The following is a 12,267-nucleotide window of genomic DNA, read 5'->3' on the forward strand; positions in this document are numbered from 1 at the left end:
ACCAAACATGTTTACAATATGATGAAATGAGATGTGGAAAAATGATTAACACAACACCTCTATTTATAACACAAAAAATTGCACATTACACTGAGGTGTCAGACCAATTGGCGCATCCTCTTCCAAATAACACATGGGCGCCAATTGGATTGGCAGCATCATGTGCTGTAGTCAATCCAATTGACGCCTCCACTTAATGTTTAAGGATAGACGTCAATTAATCTAACACCTATACCCTACATTTTTTTTTGTTGAAACTGGGATAGTTAGAATTATTTTAAAGTGTGTTATTTTGATCATTTCTTTAAAAAATTTGAGGTATTTGAGTAAAAATTTCGAATCTCATACCACTGCATTAGAAAAACTATTTACCTCTGCATCATTGATTTACTGGTTAATAAAATTATATCAATAACTCTTTTTGTAACAAAATCATATCCATTAATTAAAAACAATTAGGGAATCAAGCATTTGGTTCTTCGGGTTTGAACTAAATTTATTTTCACCTTTTTGACTCTTGATACCAACTATATCATTAACCCTTTATTTCAAAAACTTAGTTACACTTAAAAGACACTTTTTTTTTGTTGCAAACACTTAAAAGACAACTTCTCCTTTCCACTTTTAGAATTTGAACATTAATTCCAACACTCCCAAGTTCAATTTGCATTATCAATCGAGTCACATCCATTAATTTTAATTACTATACTCAAAAAATTATTTCTCTAGTGAATAAATCAATGTCACATAATCAAATGTACACATATATAAATCGATATCTTCTAACTAAATTATCAATTAAACTCTTTTAACGGAATATTATTGCTCAAAATTTAACCATCAATAAATATAATATGGTCGAAAATTACTAATATTTTCTTTAAATTATTTAATAATTTGTTAAGAAAGGCGGGAGGAGAGAGAAGAGGGGGATGCATGTGGCGCCAAAAGCTGCATGTCAGATATGATAGAGAAAGATAAGAGAATCCAATTTTGAAATGGAAAAACCCCAACCCAAAGGGTAATCTAATCACATGGGTTACCGAAACACAAGGCTGGATACTCAACCCCACCACTTAATTCAAATATGGCATTTTCTTTCTTACCGGTTTAACCGGTTGCCTCTCTCCTCTTTTCTCTCTCCCTCACACACCTCCAATAACCGCCTTTTAAACCGCTCATCACTCTCCGTCGTTCCTCCCTCTCTCTCTCCATCATCATTTCATTTCTCTCTCTGCAGCGGCTCTTCCGTTTTCAACAGAGACGCCGCAGAGACTCACACAAAATTTACACAAACATAACACATTACGTTATTCGCATTTTCCGATATGGCTTCCACTAAACATTCTTTCGGATTCGGAATTGTGGCTATCCTCGCCACTCTCATTTTCGCTCTTTCCGTTCCCGCCGCTGTTCACGCTCAATCTCTTGCACCTGCACCAGCTCCTACCAGCGACGGTAACATTTTTCTCTATTTCTCTTCTCTTTCTTCTCAGATCTAGTTTACCAGATCTATTTTTCTAGATCTGGACATTATATATATTTATATATAATGCACTTTGCATTGTTTTATTTCGGATTAATTCATCATTATCTCCTCTTTGTTGTTATTCAGGTTCATCGGTTGATCAAGGAATAGCTTATTTGTTGATGTTGTTGGCGCTGGTACTCACCTACATAATTCATTCGGCGGATATTTCATATACCTTATGAATTGCATGTTGTTGATGTGCGAGAGATATGGTGTTTTTTTCTTTAATTTATGAAGAATAATTAAGCGCGTTTGTAGAACGCGGAGGAGAAAGGGTAACGTAATGTAATAATAATGATGATATAGATTGAGGTATTCTGATATGTTTGTTTTTCTAGTGAATTAAAGAATGTGAGTTTAGAGGTTGTATTGTAGTTTAGCATCAATGTCTCATTTATGTAAGTGATGATGGATCTATGTAATATTATTATTATTATTGCAATCTCGTCAATGTGATTTTTGGCTTGGTGATTTAATATCATCGTCTTGTTTTTGTTAATTTGACTGCATTGCCAGATTTATGAATAAGTAGCAATCGGGAATGAATTTTTCCTAATCAGAGGGTTTGTAAAAGTGAGAAGTGACAGTTTCGCAATCCAAGCATTATGAAAGTTGGATATGAACCATCTAAGTTTAAGATCCTACAATTTGTGACAACCTAGCAAGGTTGTTTATGACCTACAATGTTCACATGTTGCCTAACATGATTGTGACATTGACAGACTCTAGTAGTCTAGTTGAGCTGCTAATAGCTTATAATCAAGTACAATTGAGACAATAGCAGCAAGACAATAAATTAGAAACACGTTGTATAATGCACCAAAAGAAGAAAAAAAGAACACTTATTGTATTAGAAGTGGAACAATCATAATTCAACTTCAACTTGCAAGAAGTTATGTATGTTTAAGCAGACTGAGGTAAACTGGAAATATTTTGCATTATTCCTAGGCTACCAATTATGATTAAAGCCGGGAAGAAAGTACCTTCCATTCAATACTACACTAGGAACAAAAAAAAACTATCAAAATCTGCATTATTTGTGGATATGTGAAAGTATACAGCTTTTGCACATCAAAACAGTGGTCAAATGGTAAAAGTGAAAGAGGTTCCTGGGAGTAGATGATACATGAAACTATGAATTCAATGGGACGGAGGAAGCTGTGGTACCAATACACAATTAAGCCTTCTTGTTGCTTGGATTAGTTTCTTGTTGTTCCTGGCCAGCTAGGGAAAATTTCTTCACTTTCTGTTGAATCAGAAAACAAAACAAACTCGATTAAAACAGAAGAAAACACATAAATGACTCAACTCTGTTCATACATCCGCAATTCTGCATACATGAATTCAACGATATCAAGCAATTGAGCAGGAAGAGAAAAGAAAGGCAACGCCATTAACAGTAAAGTCTTACATGCATGACTGTATGACATCTGGTGAGGACAACGACAACAAATATGCATTCTGATTAAAGTGTTTTCAATTTGTTTTACATACCAGATCAAATGTGACCCACATGATGCCATACATGCCTGCTCTGTTCTCGAATAATATTCTATTACTGTTGATCCCAGCTAACTATCATAGAGGGGTAAGGTCAAATAAGGCAAATCCAGTACTTGAAACTTCCATAGCTAAAAACACCCCAAGTTGACCATTGGCTTCTTAGATTCTCTATATCATCCATATTTAAAAGGGGAATGATAATTAGTGTTCTTTAGGGAATTAATGAAGAATTCCTATATATTGATTCTTTGATAAACATCAGTTAGCAAGACCCTATTCAAAAACCATGAAATGATGCTATAAGAATGTAAGGAATTCATGGATAGAAAATAGGCATGGCAATGAGTCTGGGCGGGTTTTACCATCCCAGTTAAATACCCGTTCTCCGCCCAAAACTCAAATGAGGATAAATAATTGAACACAAATGAAGAAGGATGATTACGTTAAATACTGATGAAGCTGTACATAGGAATAAGACAGCAGGGTGTGACGGCATTATTTGAAATGATAAAGGTGAATGGCTTGAAGGGTATGCTAAGAACATAGGCACCTGTAATGTTTACAATGCTGAGATGTGGGGTGTTTTGGAAGGTATCTGCATGGTTCAGGAGCGTAGATATGATAAAGTAGAGATCCAAGTAGATAATATAACAGTGGTGAGAGATATCCATAACAAGAACAAGAGAAGATGGCAAGGCATAAGCATGCTGCGCAAAGTCCAAGAGTGCTTGAAGAACATCCCTGAATGGCGAGTCAAACACATTCATCGCGAAGCCAACAAGTGTGCCCGACCGCCTGGCCAAATTCAGTGTTACAATGTCTAGTAATAATTTTTTGTTTGAGGAATGCCCATAATTCATGTCTGATGTAGTTAGCAGAGATTGTATTGTTGATCTTTTGCCTCTTGTAGGCTAGTTTTTGCTTCCTTGGGCCTTGGCCCTCTTAAAGCCCCCAAAAAACCATTCCAGACGAATTTGGTCATCCCCGCCCCGTCTCATCCCCGCATTTGAATCAATTTTTTAAAATTGAAATAATCCATTTCCGCAAACTCATAGTATATCCCAAGCTCTAACAGACAACAACCAACACATTTCAAACTTCATTTCAAACTATACAAAGTACAAACAGACAACAACCAACACATTTCAAACTTCATCAAAAGCTTAAAATGCCTAAAATTGAACTTACCCTCACATATGAAATTGGGAAAGAAAAAAATCCTAACTATTTTCGACCAAAGAGATCATGGAATACAAAAAATTTCATAACATATTTCCACAAGGTTCAAAACTAACTCGCATTAATTCAAAAACGATAGAGCAATTCGGTATTGAATATGAGAGGAAAATGAGTACCTTGGCGAGAACGCACTCGCGCAACGAATTCAAAAGGGCGAGGCATTTATCTTGATCATACGACGGAGATTCTGCTACGCAATTTAGCAGATCAAGAGCTTCTTGGGCGCACACTGGTTTAGCACCACCTTTATCCATGGCCGATTTTTAGGGTTTTAGGGTAAGATTTGAAGATTTTCAATTAAAACCTAAAACCCTTCGTGTTGTGGCGAATTGGGATTGACGTTTAAAAATGTTAAACAATTCCACTACAGTTGAATATAAAAATAAAATAGAGAATAATATTTTAATAAATTCATACATTGAGTTTCTGTAATAAAAATAGGGTAAAGTTAACTTGTGTCCTAGGGGTATAAGATAAGAAGAAAAAAAAGTAATTTTATGTTAAAAATTTTACATCGATTTTAATAAAGATATAAAATTAATTTTATAATTATTTTATTCAATATAAATTTTCTATAAATAAGAATTTTATGTTTCCTACAATGCAAATTAACATTATCCATAAAAATAAATTGATTTATTCATCGTTATCATAAATATAATGTAAAATAATACAAATACTATTAGTTAGATTGTGTAATTAAAAAAGTATGAATTTGGTTCTATAACACTATTAGAATTGTTAACCCTTCCTCAGCTCTTGAAGTTGGTGGACTGCATGCACCTTAAACAAATCAAAATAATGCTCATTAATTTTAAAAGCTGCAATCATAGACATCATGTGTAATTTTGGGAAAGCAATTCAAGAACATTAATCCAAACTACATGCGTACTATTCAAAAGATTCAATCTGAACTAATTTTAATAGGAAACAAATCAACTTCTACTTCATCATCTTTCCTAGATGACTTTCAAACCATCAAGACTTACAACATTTCCATAAAACCTCCTAGAACTCCAAAAATTACTAAAGTCATTTGGCATCCTCCACTACTCGACTAGATCAAATGCAGTTGTGGTGAAGCCTATAATCATAATTTTCTTCCAACTGGATGGATGTGGAGGTATCTTTCGAAATAGGCATGGTAACTTTCTGACTTTTGTAAACCAAGTATTTTGGTCTTCCGCTTATCTAGTTGAATTAGTCCTTGAGCTAATGGAAATAGTTATGGAAAGGGGTGGCAGAAGCTTTGAATAGAAACAGATTCAAACATTGTGGTAAAAGCTTTTCACAAACAATGCTTATTACCTTGGCAAATTCGAAACAAGTGAAATACATGTCTGTCTCATTTTTCGCATAAACATACTTTCATATCTCACATCTATAAAAAAGAGTATACTTTTATAGAGTTTTTGACAAATTTAGATCTCACTTATAATTTCTAACAATGAACACTAGAATTTTTTTTATACAAAATTAATTTTGAATGCCTTTTTTTTTAAGTTTATATTTTTTGATGGATTGATTATCTAACAACACTCTTTTGCACTATTTCTATTTAGTTATATATTGTATTTGGGCTTCATTTAAAAAAATCATAATTAAAAAATAATAACTTTAAGAAACTATGAAGTAAGAATTTTTTACCTAAATACCTCTAATTTTTAAAAAAAATCTCAAAATAACCCTGATTTAAAAAAAATCGCAAACTACCCCACTTTTAAGAGGAGACGTCAGACCAATTGATGTCAGCTCCCAAAGTTAGAGAGGAGGCGCCAATTAGATTGGCTAGGGCACATGGTGCAACCAATTCAATTGGCGCTCATGTGTTACTTTTGAGAGGAGGTGCCAATTGGTCTGGCGGCTCAGCGGAAAATGCTATTTTTTTTGTTATAAATAGAGGTGTTGTGTGAATCATTTTTCTACATCTCATTTTATCATTTTGCAAACATGTTTGGTGTTCGTCGCCGCTATGGGAAGATGATTTACTTGAGAGACAAACCTCAAATGTTGATGCTCTTCTGGAACATCACTACTTTCGATCAACTGAAGAGGGAGCTGGTTCGTTGGTTAGATGGAAAAATACCTGAAGGGGAAAAATTAGAAGTTTTGAGAGACTCGACAGTATGTTTGGTTGGGTGCGAATCAAAACTGATAAGGATGTTAGGGAAATGATGTTTGGACGAAATGACATCAGTTTGATTGTTGTAATCAGTTAGAAATATTTTATTTTAAGTTTGCTTATGTTGTAGTGATGTTTGTTGTGAACCTTGTTGTAACAGAAAGTTAATGATATATAAAAATTGAAGGTTACAAAAATCCAATGTTACAAAAAGATTATGACTTAGATGTCGCTCCTCGATTGGTACAGTTGTTCTTATTATGTCCTGGTTGACGACATATACTACATAGTCTTATCATTTTATCTGTCATATCCATTTCCGTTCTAATACACGTGCTGTTTGGCCGTCCTTTTTTCTTTCTACGCATCTCGTCGTTGTGCCAAACTATGTCACCTTCATATGGAGGCTAGTATTCCTCCATTGGTAGCACTGAGAAGTTTTTGTTATACACATTCATGACGATAATGGCCTTGTAAACATCAGATAGATGGTTATAAGCGTCCTGGTGAGTATGTGCGCATGCTACAATGACATGGGAGCAAGGAATGCGGAAGGCCTGGAATTTTCCACAGTCACACCATCTTCTGTTTAGTTTGACAGCATAGGATAAATTTGGTCTCCCCTCATTGTGGTCCATTGTTTCATGTACGCTGAAACTTTGCCTATGACGGTCAAAGACTGTTACCGCGTGTGTGCTAGCTTTGATGATCTTCTCTTTCATCACTTTCATGCAACACTCACTGAATATTTGCCCAGACATTAACACCGCATTCCATCTTTCACCTCTGGTTGCGAAGGTAGAAGCCAACCTATAATAGGTTGATCTGACCAAGGCGGTTATTGGCAGATTTCTAATGCCTTTGAATACGCCGTTCATGCATTCCACAAGGTTTATTGTCATGTGGCCCCATCGACAACCTTCGTCAAATGCCCTTGTCCACTGCTTTACTGGTATGTTTTCCAGCCATCTTCCTGCATCTTTATTAGACAGTCTAATTTCATCACGGTAATATTGAAATGACGGCTAAGTTAGAGCATACCCAACATTCACCACTTTCTTGCGAATGTTCTTATCTTTGATTGCACGCATAAAGTTTTGTGCGATATGTCTAATGCAATAGACATGGGTAGAAGGAGGATCATGTCATTCGTTGCCATGGTTATTGTAAGCACTCTCAATGGCAGCATGTCTATAAAAAATCAAACAGAGATTGGCTTGTGGAGCCACATATGTTCTAAGATGTCGAAGAAAGAAACCCCAACCACCAACAGTTTCACCTTCAACTAGAGCAAAGACAATAGGAAAAACATTGTTGTTGCCATCTTGTGCAACCGCTATTAGCAAAGTACCCTTGTATTTTTCATATAACCATGTTCCATCAATTTGAATAATAGGTTTGCAGAATGCAAAACCTTTGATGCACGGGTCAAACGCCCAAAAGAGACGGTGAAAGATTCTATTTCCAGCAACACAGGTTCCGTCTGGCATAATTGCTGGCAATGTCTCCATAAATTGTAACAGTTCCTGGTATGTATGTTTTTAGTGCCCATAAAAACCGTGACAATTCTTTGTATGAATCCTCCCAATTGTCGAATACCTGTTCAACAACCTTTGTCCTTGCAATCCACGCTTTCTTGTAAGATGGAGTATAATTATATCTTGTTCTGATATGAGATTTAATTATACTCACCTTCACTGATGGTTCTTTGTTAATAAGTGGCAAAATGTCTTGACATATCAATGCAGCGCTTAATTTACCGTGATCTTGTTCAACGTTAGTTGCAATGCAACTGTGAGGTGGATCTATTGAAGCTATCTCCCAAGAGTCGCTTTTCTTTTTGTGAGACGCAACCAACCGAAAGTTACAAAGGATGTTACGACATTCGATGACATAACTTCTCGAAACAGTGCGTTTCACTGTGAAATCAGCAGAGTTATTCATGTAAAAAAAATTGATAGCTCACACACATTCTTCTTTAGTGTGGAACATATCTCCCACCTTTAACTCGCCTTCTGATCGTGGATACGGGTTATAAAAAACACTGTTGGATGTTTCATTGTCATGCAAATCCATGTTTTTCATATGTTGAGGCGGATTGTAGACATGACTTGGAGGTAATGGTGTTGGTTGATCATCATCTTCAATGTTGTTGTTCAACATATGATCGACTTGTGTCTCGGTCTCTTCTTCTTCTTCATCAACGACGTTGACTTTTGCTTCTGCTTCTGGGTCGACGTCATCTGAGTATTGTGAATCAAATTCATCAGATTCATCCTGATTAGTTGTTTGAGATTGCTGAGATGGTATACTTGGTTGAAGAGTAATATACAACTCAATACAATTGCAACCAGAATGTTTGTGACTAACAAACATATATTCAACATCTTCATCATCCCGTACCTTTAGCGGGAAAAACTTGCATTGACTGTTCTAAGAAAAAGTTGGATTCTGATACGCGATCTTTGACACAATACCAGATCCTATGCAGAATTGAATTCATTTTTTCAGATGCAAGAAATTTGAATTTCTCTTGATCGTAAGTCGGATGGTATTGGTGTTTCGAAAATAAAACCCGTATAACTCAGACTCATATGTCTCACCATTGCAGTGAACATTGACACTATATTTCGGTGAAAATGACATTGTAATATTTCTTGTGCAGATGAAAATTAATTTCCTGCTGCAGATGAATGTGTGTTGATTGTTGGATGTAGATAGTAATACACTTAAATAGGTAAGTGATGTGTCTAACATGCAAGCAAGCCCGAAGTGATGTGTCAAACATGCAAGCAAGTCAGACTCATGTGTCAAACATGCAAGCTAGATAGAAGTGATGTGTCCAGCATGAAAGAGAGAGGAAAGCCACGTGTCACACATGCAAGCCCTAACTCCAAATGAATTGGCGCTTGCTTGCAATGCTTGCACATGGGCACCAGTCCATTTGGCGACACCATGTCTTGCATGCATGCTGACCTCGTAACCAAGCATTCAACCATTCATGCGTCAGGCTAACTCTAGATGTGTCATGCATGAGCATAGGGAGGCGCCAATTTGATTGGCGTTAGCATGTAGCAAATGCACATGGGCGCCAATTCATTTGTCTAGCACATGCAATCCCATTTTTCCAAGCTTCCACACTTTTACATGTCACACCTTATAAATAGGAAAGAGACTCTCACATTTCTGCCACACCAACACTCACTACTTCCTCAACAACATCAAATCTCTCATCTGCGACAACCTCTTTCATCTGCACCAACCTTTTTCATCTCCGACAAGATGTATATCCTCACAATGGGCGAATCGTACAGAGGAACAGTTGCAAACATAACAACTTATGTAAGCGTTTAATTCTTTTGTTATTTGTCTAGAATACATTTTAATAACATATCAAATTAGTAACGTGTTTTGTTGTTTATTTTATAGGATGTTTCAAGGTTCCATACTCGGGTCCACGAATATGTGCACATGGACCTGATGATTCAACCGTATGTCAAACTTGCCGGTTTTGGACATATAAGCAAAATAATGTCTTGGTCGATGGATAATAAATTCATTCTTGCGTTATATGAAAGATGGCGTCTCGAGACACACATATTCTGGTTTCCAACCGGTGAGTGTACAGTGACGTTAGAAGGTGTCTACATGCTATTGGGACTGCCTATCGAAGGTAAAGTTGTAAATCGTAAAACCAACAATGCAAATTCAATTTGCATGGACCTCTTGGATGTTGATTTGTTAGATGATAACTCAAGAGGTCAAGGTATACTCATTTCACGCCTTAAGGCATACTATAACAGCTTACATTTAGATGAGCATTCTACTGAAGAGGCTCGAATAATAAAAACTAGGTGTTACATTATGCTTTTAATTGGTTCTTTTTTATTTCCCGAAGGTAGTGGATCTAGTATGCATGTTATGTATTTACCTTTACTAAGACATGTAGATAGAATAGGAAGTTACAGTTGGGGATCCGCCTGTCTGGCCTATCTTTATAGCTTTTTGTGTAAAAATTCACACAAAGACACATCTACCTTTTCTGGATGTGCTGTTTTGCTCTAAGCACGGGGTTGGTCAAGACTACTGTCCCTAGCACCCGTCAACAACAACCCTTTTACATTCCCGTATGCACAAAATTAAGTTGTTTAAAATGGTATATATTTACTTACTTTATCGATTATTATCTCTAACTAATATTTTTACCTTTATGGTGCAGATGGTCGGCACGTGGTATAAGTTATAACAGATGTCCTAGACACTGTATTACCCAGTATCACAATCTCTTGGATCACCTTCGATCGACAAATGTATGGATAATAACCTAATTATTGCGTAATAATTTGTTAATTTCTTCTACCAAGTTTATAATCTAACATACGTTCACATTTCAGTTCATTTGACGTCCATACCTAAATTTGGATCATGACCATGAAATCAACGAAGAAGACGCAACCGTATGGACTGCATGCACACTGATCATAAGATTCACCACTGTGGAGATGCACAACAGTGATCGTGTAAAATTGCAGTTCGGTATGCTTCAACACATTCCAGATATGTACCTATACGACCCACACCAGGAAACTTACACACCATACGCCTCAACATCTAACCCCCAACAACATTGTCAGACCGACTACACACAACCCCCTATCCGTCAAACTTTCCGTTCTACAAACACACAAACATACAACCTAACATGCCATACACCCAACCACAATACCAAGAGCATACCCCGTACAACCACCAATAACTAGATCATCAACCAGAGACCCAACATCGTTTTGCACCCAACACATCACCCTACCAAAGCTGCCTTAGCCAAAACACTCAATGATCATTTAACACCAACTTCCTCTCCTCCTACCATAAAAAAGAAGCCCAAACATCTTAAAACTGAAACCTTCAACAACCCTATCTCTACCAAACACCACAACAATATTTCCAACCTTTCCTCGACACATCATTCACACCAATGTCTCCCTTCAATCGTCCTGGTCTCCCACCAACAAGTCAAACACAATCCAACTACTCTGGCATGGGTCATGAACTCAGCTATGGCGGTACACCTTCGATGCATACACAAGACTACGCTGATTTGTCTGACTATCTCAACAGGAAATCTCCTGCAGTTGGTAGTGATGTTCTTGGGCCCTCAGATGCTCAAACACCTGTGGTGAATAGTCAACGTGGGTTAGGGTCACGGGTTCAAGTAGCTAGGGGATGTGGGACCGGAGGTCGGTTAAATGTTCCTTAGTTGAAGGGGATTGTGTTTTTGATAGACACAAACCATGTTGCATAGGTATGAATCCTTTCTTGGAATCATACATATTAAAGCGTCTCAGCACTTTGTCTATATATGTACTCTGACTTAGGCTAAGCAGTTTTTATGATCAATCTCTATAGATCCCGATTCCTAATATATAGTCTGCTTCACCTAGTTCCTTCATAGAAAAGCATTTCCCCAACAAAGTCTTTACTTGTTGCAGGGTAGGGACATCATTTCCAATGAGTAATATGTCATCTACATAAAATACCAGGAAGACAATCATGCTCCCACTAACCTTCTTGTAGACACAAGCCTCATCTTCATTCTTAATGAATCCATATTGTTTTACTGTTTCATCAAAACAAAGATTCTAGCTTCTGGAAGTTTGCTTCAATCCATAAATTGATCTTGTTAACTTGCATATCTTTTGGGCTTCTTCTGGTATATCAAATCCTTTAGGTTATGCCATGTACACATCCTCAAGAAGATTCCCATTAAGGAAAGCAGTTTTGACATCCATCTGCCATATTTCATAATCATGATATGAAGTGATAACAAGTAAAATTCGAACAGATTTAAGCATTTCAACTGGTGAAAATG

At 36.6% G+C, this 12,267-nt stretch overlaps 1 protein-coding gene and 1 long non-coding RNA gene across 2 annotated transcripts; one reads left to right on the forward strand and one right to left on the reverse strand.

Annotated features, from left to right (window-relative positions):
* The first annotated feature begins 1,039 nt into the window (after positions 1–1,039).
* On the forward strand, positions 1,040–2,007 carry LOC127108251 (arabinogalactan protein 41). Its single transcript, XM_051045692.1, has 2 exons — positions 1,040–1,458; positions 1,616–2,007. Exons 1-2 carry the CDS (start codon positions 1,329–1,331, stop codon positions 1,711–1,713), a joined length of 228 nt encoding a protein of 75 aa, XP_050901649.1. The 5' UTR covers positions 1,040–1,328; the 3' UTR covers positions 1,714–2,007.
* A 349-nt stretch (positions 2,008–2,356) lies between these two features.
* On the reverse strand, positions 2,357–4,679 carry LOC127108252 (uncharacterized). The gene is made up of 2 exons (XR_007795988.1): positions 4,390–4,679; positions 2,357–2,777 (listed from the first exon to the last, which is right to left on the reverse strand). It is a non-coding gene; the product is annotated as an uncharacterized LOC127108252 (long non-coding RNA).
* Positions 4,680–12,267: the final 7,588 nt, after the last annotated feature.

Source organism: Lathyrus oleraceus, chromosome 7 (assembly GCF_024323335.1).
Source record: "Lathyrus oleraceus cultivar Zhongwan6 chromosome 7, CAAS_Psat_ZW6_1.0, whole genome shotgun sequence".
Taxonomy (NCBI): Eukaryota; Viridiplantae; Streptophyta; class Magnoliopsida; order Fabales; family Fabaceae; genus Lathyrus; species Lathyrus oleraceus.

Coding starts and splice junctions, on each gene's coding strand:
- LOC127108251 (XM_051045692.1), top strand. CDS start 1,329: ATGGCTTCCACTAAACATTCTTTCGGATTCGGAATTGTGGCTATCCTC. Junction 1,459..1,615: donor ACCAGCTCCTACCAGCGACG/GTAACATTTTTC, acceptor GTTGTTATTCAG/GTTCATCGGTTGATCAAGGA.